Source organism: Phycodurus eques, chromosome 12, assembly GCF_024500275.1.
Source record: "Phycodurus eques isolate BA_2022a chromosome 12, UOR_Pequ_1.1, whole genome shotgun sequence".
Lineage (NCBI taxonomy): Eukaryota > Metazoa > Chordata > Actinopteri > Syngnathiformes > Syngnathidae > Phycodurus > Phycodurus eques.
Window position 1 is genome coordinate 10,588,419 of NC_084536.1, and position 9,227 is coordinate 10,597,645.

General features: G+C 41.7%; 1 protein-coding gene across 1 annotated transcript; it reads left to right on the plus strand.

The window, feature by feature from the left end:
• The first annotated feature begins 353 nt into the window (after window positions 1–353).
• On the plus strand, window positions 354–8,585 carry asb1 (ankyrin repeat and SOCS box containing 1). Its single transcript, XM_061691916.1, has 5 exons — window positions 354–601; window positions 2,579–2,717; window positions 3,643–3,945; window positions 5,238–5,620; window positions 8,040–8,585. The coding sequence occupies exons 1-5, from the start codon at window positions 505–507 to the stop codon at window positions 8,168–8,170; spliced, it is 1,053 nt and encodes a 350-aa protein (XP_061547900.1). The 5' UTR covers window positions 354–504; the 3' UTR covers window positions 8,171–8,585.
• The last annotated feature ends 642 nt before the right edge of the window (window positions 8,586–9,227 follow it).

The following is a 9,227-nucleotide window of genomic DNA, read 5'->3' on the forward strand; positions in this document are numbered from 1 at the left end:
ATAGTTGTTGTTAGTTGTTGATAAATCGATTACTTGTGACACTGTCGTCAATTCGACCCATATTTTTTTAACGCAAATACGGAAATCGCCATATAGTCTATCACTATCCTACGCTAATGCAGGAACAGTCACAAATGGAGTGAATATATGTATGAGAAACACTTCTGGGCCATATAAATAAATCTGCCACAATCCAATGAAAAACGTAGTGCGGCCGTAACTGAGCGTGCCGTTCGTAACCTCCAAACGCCGTAAATCGAGGACCCCCCCCCCCCCCCCCGTCGACCGAGCGTCCTGTCCCTTTAAACGCAGCTGAGCTCCGTACGGAAGTAACGTACGGAGCTCAGCTGACGCGCGTCCGCACCGTCAACTTTGTTTGTTTTCCTAGCTCGCCTCGTCTGCCGTTTTGAGCGACCGCCGCCGAAGAAGCCCAACCAACCAACCCAACCCAACCCACCCACCCACCCAGCCGGCCGGCCCCCACTTAGTTTCGGAGCACGAAGCATGGCCGAGGGTCCCGAAGCCGATGTCGACAAGCCGCCTCGCTGTCATTTAGCTCCGCTCATCACCGTCTCCGATCTGCCCGGTGCCACTGCAGCAGGTATTCGTGCTCCAGCGCCGCATCGCTCCATCGTTCAAGATCAAGATGCCGACACGGTCCCCGCAATCATTTTAGACACATTCACAGATTTACACGTCCAATGCACATTAGAGGCACTTATCCAATCAAACAAAACGCTGCATCACTATCCGCTTTACTAAGATAATAATTGAATTGTGAAAGAAAAGCAGTAATGCTTTTGTGCATCCAAAGAAAATATCTGTTTATACAGCTAATTTTTTTTATTCCCCGTGGGTGTGAAAATACTAAGGGTGTTCGATACGAGTATTCACTCTTGTGTAGTCACCACCGGAGGTGGGATTAAGTCACATATGTGCAAACTCAAGTTATAACCTTCAAGTCTCAAGCAAGTCCCAACTCACTGGGGGGTCGATTCAAGTCATTACTTGGTTAAGCAAGTCAAGTCATACAATCTTGCTCCAGTCGCAACATATATTGGAGTGGTAATAAAATATTTTTTCTCAAATCATAACACGAAAAGAAGTATTCACACCTCAAAAGTTAAATGAACAACAACTGAGGTTATGATTGATTGAATTTATTGCACTGAATTGTTTTCAAGTTGTATTTCAAACTCAATTTACTTCAACTTTTCTGAACAAACCACGCTGTTTACTTTGTGGTAACGGCCTTGTAACTCCTACGCTTCTTAAGAGAAGACCATAAAACAAAAGCCATATATAATAAGTATTTTCACAACTTGTTTTCACGTTTAAAAAAAAAAAAAAAAAAAGGAAATCTTTTCCAGTGAAGTAAAAATAAACAACAGAGATAATGTGGTTGCTTACGTGTGCACATGCTCTCACAACTAGAGACGTGGCTGTGCTCAGAATTAAACAATCTCATTTCGAAGCACTGACTCTGGACAATTACAATTGTCATTAGATTAAAGGTTATGTTTCATATGCTGTGGTTTCCATTTTAAAAACATAGTGGCGACAGCTTCAAACTGGTTGTTAACACCTTAAATGTATGTGCTGAAACACCCACATCTCTCACGGGCGTGCAACAAAAAGTGTGCGTGTCGAAACACTCTCATATCTCCGAGGGTGTGCCGAAAAATGACACCCCAAGATAAACGTTGGCTTTTGGAACACTCTCATCTCCTGAGGGTGGGGGGGGGGGAAATGAGAGTGTTGAAAGTTGAAAAAAGTGTGGCTGTCGAAATTAGGGAGGCAGTAGACTTGATTATGCGCTGGGCCGATAATTGGCGCCAGCATTCGGCATTTTGACGCGTATTGGCATCGGTCCTTTTTTTTTTCAATTTAAAGCTGACTTTTAGGGAAATATTTATTGATTTGTTTAAGTTTTAATTTAACTTCATAAAACATACTGCGGATTCTGGGAGCACCCTGCCCTTTTTGTTAGGATTTTAAAACACAAATGTCTATTGTCTAATATAAAAAAAAAAAAAAAACATTTAACATGTCGTAAATCTGAAAAGCTATTTTTTTAAATATATGCTTAACGGTATTTAAACGAAGTTAGGTGTTGGAGTTTGTATTATTGAAATTTTTGACGGCAATATTTTCCCTCCAATATTGGTTATCCGTCTCCTTGACTACTAGTAGGTATCGGTACTGAAAAAAACATGTGAAAACAAAGGCAGCAGATCTCCCACATCACATGAAAATTTAGCATCCCAATGACAGTCGTGGATGACTGGTTAGAACATCTGCTTCACAGTTCTGAGGACTGGGGTTCAAATCCCGGCCCCCCCTGTGTGGAGTTTGCATGTTCTCCCCGTGCCTGTGTGGGTTTTGTCCGGGTACTCCGGTCCACATACCAAAAACATAAGTGGTAGATTGATTGAAGACTCTAAATTGACCGTAGGTGTGAATGTGAGTGCGAATGGTTGTTTGTTTATATGTGCCCTGCGATTGGCTAGCGACCAGTTCAGGGCGTACTCCTTTTGCTCGCTGGTAATAATTGCGTTAAACTGGGTGTCGTGGGCAGGTCGTAACCTGAAGGAATGGCTGGAGGAGCAGTTCTGCGACAAGCCTTTGGAGCAGGATGACATGCGGCTACACAACGCCGCCTACGTCGGGGATCTGCACACCCTGAGGAACCTGCTACAGGAAGATGCCTTTCGACAGTAAGGGGGAGCTCATTCTCGGGAGGGAGAAAAAAAAAAAGGAAATGGATGGGTTTGCTCATTGTGCAAGGATGCGGGAAACATGGATGTCAACCCCGTTCATCGCACTCGCATTCACACTTATTCACACAACGCGCAACTTTACATCACAATGAATTGGGACAAAATTCCCCAAAAAGTTGTCTCACAGTATCACAAACACTAACCTTGTGCCTCATCGGTGGGTAGGGAAAGGGATCAACGGTTTACAGAGCATTTGGTTCCATTCATTACTCTTTTCTTTGGTCACGTTTTAAATACATTTTTACTGGTGCCGTGTGTTAAGTTATTTTTCGTGCCAAAATGTTGAGTTCCGGTGCATACCCTTCAAAATAAAAGGCTTAAAACAGGAAGCCAAGTTAAAACTTCCCCATATAAACCATTTGATGTTATAAAACAGTCGCAAAAAAAGCTATTTTAACATTGCTATATATAACTTTTAGCTAAAACAATAATTAATAAATATTAATTCAATTGGGTTAGTTCCACACACATTGCCTTTTAGTTCATAGGTTTGATATTGATACTGGTTATGAAGAACGCTGAGTCAAATGTTCATTTTAGTTTATGCTGCAGGCTGCTAAGAAAATGGATGTTAATCATTTGGACACCCTTTATTTAAACCATCCAAACGTTTTTGACCCACCCCCCTAAAAGAATCGGAATCTGGGAAAGTGTGGCTGTTAAAACACCATGTCAGTGTTGAACCCTTTCACCGGAAAACACTCACTCATTTCTCGCGAGAGCGACATCCCTGATGACTGCCGGCCTGGTGAAACTTCCCACCGGCGTGAACGTGAGTGTGAATGGTTGTTCGTCTACAGTGCATGTGCCCTGCGATTTACTGGTGACCAGTCCAGGCTGTGTCCCTTTCCTCATTTCTCAGGCGTATCAATGAGAAATCGGTGTGGTGTTGCGGCTGTCTGCCCTGCACGCCTCTGCGCGTCGCGGCCACGGCGGGCCACGCCGCCTGCGTGGCGTACCTGATCGCGCGAGGAGCCCACGTGGACCTGGTGGACGTCAAAGGCCAGACGGCGCTTTACGTGGCTGTGGTCAACGGTCACCGCGACTGCGTGCGCATCCTCCTGGAGGCCGGGGCCGACCCCAACGGGAGCCGCCACCACCGCAGCACGCCGCTTTACCACGCCGCGCGGGTCGGACGGCTCGACGTGCTGCAAGAACTCATCAGGTTCGCTCGGGAGAGGGTTGGACAAAATCCTGGTGGGAGTCACTCTTGTTAGGAAATCACTCTACTGCCCCACAGAGCAGAGAAAGGACAGGGAGATCTGACAGGAACATGCTCGAAATTGGATAGATTCTCCTAAAATGTTATTCCATTAGTCCAAAAACATCACTATAAGCATTGTGAGACAAGTTACACATTATCTGTGGAATTGAATCACTACTCTGTATTTAAATATAAAATGCATGTTACACAATTATCCATGAAATCAAGTCTACTCTGTATTCAATATAAATGAACTGTAGAGCAAAACCAACACTATTCGGATTATGAGACAAGTTTATTCCTACAAATTACGGTATTTATCCTGATGCCAAAACTATATCACACTCGTACATATGCTATAACAACTATACAACATACAGTGGTGTCTTGAGATATGAGTTTAATTCATTTTGTGACCACGCTTGTAACCTGCAACACTCGCATCCCAAATATTAAAATCAATGGAAATTCCAGAAGTCCGTTGCAGCCCCCCATTAAAAACAAAAACAAAAATTAAAAAAAAATAACAAATAAGAAAATAGCAGTCTATAATATAGTACTTTATAAAAACATATGTAAAAACGTAATGTAAAGAATTCAACAGTTTTTGCCACTTTTTTTGCTTCAATTTTATGGACATTATGCTGCTCCTGGTGTGTGTGCCATGGCCACCTGGGGGCAGTATAACACAGCCATATGGACAAACATGGAGATGGTCACAGCTCTTCAGTAAGCCGCAGTAATATTAGTCGTTCTTCCCAGACGATAAGGAATATATGCCAGTGAGTATTGTTATATTATCTGTCTACATATGTTGCTCCACTGTTTGTGTTCAAATATCTGTTGCTTAAAGGGTTATAATACCACAACACAGATGCGATTTCTTAGCCTGTCTATGGTGTTTCCCATGATGTGTTAGCATTAAGCTAGCAGACTTACAGGCAAAGTTATGTGGTTGTTTTGAATATGCGCGTAATTGTCTTAGCTTCATGTTTAGTTTGACAGTAAAGCTCAACTTGGAGTGGCAAGAAACAGCTTGAAGGCTCTTTTTGAAGAATCTGCCAAACTGCTGCTTGTTGTGATTTAAGTTGCTGCTACCATGTAGTACTTGTAGCTCAAATGTTTGCTTGCAAGTCAAAGCAAAATTCAGTATCACTCGAACAACTTCTCATATCTTTCAAAACTCAACTTGGGTCACTTTGACCTCAAGGCACCGCTGTGAATTGTTGCTAAGTGATGTGATGTTGTTTCAGGTGTAATGCTGACGTGGACATGGACCACCTGTTGGGTCCCCGGCTCCTGTTAAGCGCCCGCACCCTCAATACGTTGGTGGTGTGCCCCCTGTACATCAGCGCCGCCTACCACCACCTCCACTGTTTCCGAGCTCTGCTGGAGGCCGGCGCTCAGCCCGACTTCAACTACTCGGGGCCCGTTTGCCACGGCGCCCTGAGCCGTGGCCTGGCCTCCTGCCTGCTGGACGCCGTGCTGCGACACGGCTGCGAGGCGGCCTTCGTCCAGCTGCTGTTGGACCACGGGGCCCAGCCGGCACACGTGGCGTGGGACGAGTCGGAAGTTGACGCTCCCAACCGTAGGAAGGTGGATCCGGAAGCCCTCAGGACCTTCCTGGAAGCCAGGAGTGAGTCAAGCCATTTACTATATCTGTGGTGGGAAGTAACTAAGTCATCTAAAAAGGGTTGCAGGACATTCCATTGTCAATTCATTGGTATTAAGATGGACTTCACCCAAACACTTCCTAAAAAGTTGGGGACCATAATCGCTCATGGGGGAAAAGTCAAGTTGCGCACTTTTCTTGCTGTGCAGATTCTGCCACCGACCTGTCTGTCATTTATGCACCTTCGTGCCGGGTACGCACTCTGGGTGGAGCAGCCCTAAAATGTTGGCGTTTCCCGTCATATCTGGTAGTATGCGCATTCGCCAGTCAACTTAAGCACTTATCTGTTACATGTCAGAGGCTGCAGTCTCAACCCGAGAAGGTTCAACATCTTTTTGCACTCAAAGTTTGCGGGCAGTTACAATACACGCAACACGTACTAATAATATTGTAAAAGAGACTTGCAGAACTCTACCAAATGGAGAGAGACTGAAAAAAATATTTTATGGAGTAGATCAAAGAGGCGCTGTGAGGCAGCTATGACGGGATTTTAGCTGTGATATTTATTGGCGAATTGTATTGGCACTTATTGGACTTTTTTTCATTTTTCTTTTGTCGTTTGCTTATGATGCTCACATACAAATGTGAGGAGCAATGTATGTGTGTCAGGCCTTTTCCATTTAAAAAATGTTCATGGATTTCAATGACATTCACAAGTCTAAGGAAAGAGCCACATTTCCATGGTTGGACGCCAATCTCAGCTGTCAGTGAATCACGCCTCTTTGCTATTTGCGCGTTCATTACTAGGTTATGTGTGTTTGGTGTGTCAGAAGTCTGGACGGGAGAATCTGTGTTGATGAAAGGTGCGTGTAAAAAAAGGACTTGTCTTCAGCGCAAACGGAAGAATATGACCCAAGATGCATAGTGCCACGGACACAAATGCCACGAAGCTGCCAACGCGACGTTTCGTGTTGATGTTTGATGCCAGAGGAGGTTCGGAATGCTGCAGTTATTGAGTCAGCTCAGCTTTTTAGGCAATGTTTGCCTCATCACCTTCTGTCATTTCAACGGCGTGGCACTTCACGGCTGAATTTCGAACGTGGCTGTAAAACTTTAACCGCAGTCCAGAGGGGAATAGATATTAATTTTCAGACCCCCCCCCCCCCCCGCCCCCACACCTGTTTATAAAAAACTGGTAAAAGCCGTATGACTATGGAAGACCATTGGCGGCCTGGTGGACTAATAGGAAGCAAGTCTGCTTCACAGTTTTGAGGTTCTGGGTTTGAATCTCTGCTCAGGTCTTTCTGTGTGCAGTTTGCATGTTCTTGCCATGCTTGCAGTTTATGAGACCCAACAAAAGGAAATGAAATGGAAGCCACTTTTCATATTTGTAGGCCAATTCTCTGTAGAAGTTGAGGTGTACGCTTTATTACATATCATCTGGATTACGTAGTATTCAAGCCTAAAACTGCATAGCTACCCTAAACCACATGAGAGTACTGTGTCACATAATCTTATAGAGCGGTCTGTGGTATCACAGTTTTTCAATGTTCTCGGCCGCTCAGATGGATTTCCATAAACCCGTAATGGGCATCTAGATGTTTACAGTATGTAGTCACTCTTTCACAGTGTAAGCGTTGAACTCCACTAAGGTTTCACAGACATTTGAAACTGGATTTACAGTATAGGCAGTATTACCAAGGCATTCTCCCCTGCTCTTGAAATCCAGCCACATTTGAGTTTTACAATGAATAGATGGGCTTGAATCTAGCCCATCTGTCCAGTGTAACCCTATTTTTCACCGACGAGTGATGTAGATCATTCATACTGTAGGTGAGGAAAAAAAAGTGTATGTAAAATATGTCATTGTTTTTTAATGATAAATTATTCCTCCTCATTTTGTAATTTGATTTATAATTAATTTAATTGTAATTAATACAAATATTTTGAAATCTTTTTAATATATGTGTGTGTGTATATATATATATATATATATATATATATATATATATATATTTTTTTTTATTTCTACTTTATCAACCGTTTTTGTAAAATTTTTCAGTGTACATTAAATCATTTAATTAGATAAATACAACATAAAAATGAATTAATACATTTAAATTAACCAATTTTAGGGGGAAATGGCTAAATTGCTACAACAAAATTACAATTTAATTGAATAATTCATGCCCATTGTATTATATTTTTCATTCTTGTAATTGTAATTAGTAAAAAAAATATTTAATGAAATAAAAAAGTGAAATACACATCTAAAATAGTTAAAAATTAATGAACAAATCATTGAAGGAGATAATACAAACAATATAAATGAAGCGCTACTTTTTAATCCACCAATTTTGAGAGAAAAAAATGGCTTTCTTTGTAACACCACCAACTTCATCACTGGTCATTTGCCGTCTGTGTTTGCCCGTGCCTGTGCCAGGTTGCCCTCGCAGGCTGACCCACCTGTGCCGCATTGCCATCCGTAAAGCCATGGGCAAGAAACGTCTGCACCATATTCCGTCACTGCCACTTCCGGAAACCATCAAGAACTTCCTGCTTCATCAAAACTGACAGCCTTGGCTTCTTGGCAGTCTTAAACCGTGACAATTCTGGCTCTGGTGGACGCAATATATTTATAATTGAATGCATTTTATTACTGTGTTTATTGTCTATTCTGTACAGTAGCATGCTATGCAATTGAACTAAGGAATCAATAGTGCAATCTTTATAAAAGTACATGCAATCCATTTGAACTAGAACAGGTGGCTATGGAGAGATTTGAATGCATTAGATGGACAAGAAATGTTATAGCATGCATGCTCATGTAGCCATGATTTATTTAAAAAAAAAAAAAAAGCAAATTTAATACTATGCTAAAAAGAACAATTATCATTAATGGTACAGAAAGCCGGCTGTCATTCACTGAGTCTGCTGCTCAAACTCTTCTTTGTATTTTCCCTTGTATGTCTTATTTATTGATATTCAGTAAAAATAAAATACTGTATTAATCCTAAATTCTCTCCTGTATTCCTTCATCATCTAAATTGACACAGGTGGCTTTCGGCTTTACCGGGATGTGAAGAAAATTCTCCCCCCGTGTAAATTTTTTCTTCTTTAGGGACTTTTTTTTTTTTTTTTTTTTAGATCTGCTTGAACTCAACCTCAAAATACCAATTTTTTGGCTCTTTTCCCTTCGAGAACAAAAACCCACAATGAGTGCTGAAATGAATGAATGAATGAAACTTGAAACTGACAAAAATAAAAACAATCTGTTAATTACTGCAAAATGAAAATCATCTCTTCAGATTTGATTCTACTGATCCAAAGCACCCTGTGCCAAAGTAGCAAGCAGCCCCACAACAGAACCAAGTCTTCTCCATGTTTAACTCTGCTGTAGTTTTTTCTTAGCTTACAACTGTCATTGCCTTTTCAATTTCCTTATGTCTGTTTTTGGGATATATCAACATGCAATATAAAAGGTTTTACTCAGCGAGGAAAGTATTGTAAAAGCAGGCCAGAAAATAATTTGAAATCCGAGTTTGCTGCTTTCCTAAGCATTCATTTAATTGGACAAGAAATAACTATTTGCAATCACGAAATAAAAATCATATACATGATTTATTATATA

Coding starts and splice junctions, on each gene's coding strand:
- asb1 (XM_061691916.1), top strand. CDS start 505: ATGGCCGAGGGTCCCGAAGCCGATGTCGACAAGCCGCCTCGCTGTCAT. Junction 3,946..5,237: donor GTGCTGCAAGAACTCATCAG/GTTCGCTCGGGA, acceptor ATGTTGTTTCAG/GTGTAATGCTGACGTGGACA. Junction 5,621..8,039: donor GACCTTCCTGGAAGCCAGGA/GTGAGTCAAGCC, acceptor TGCCTGTGCCAG/GTTGCCCTCGCAGGCTGACC.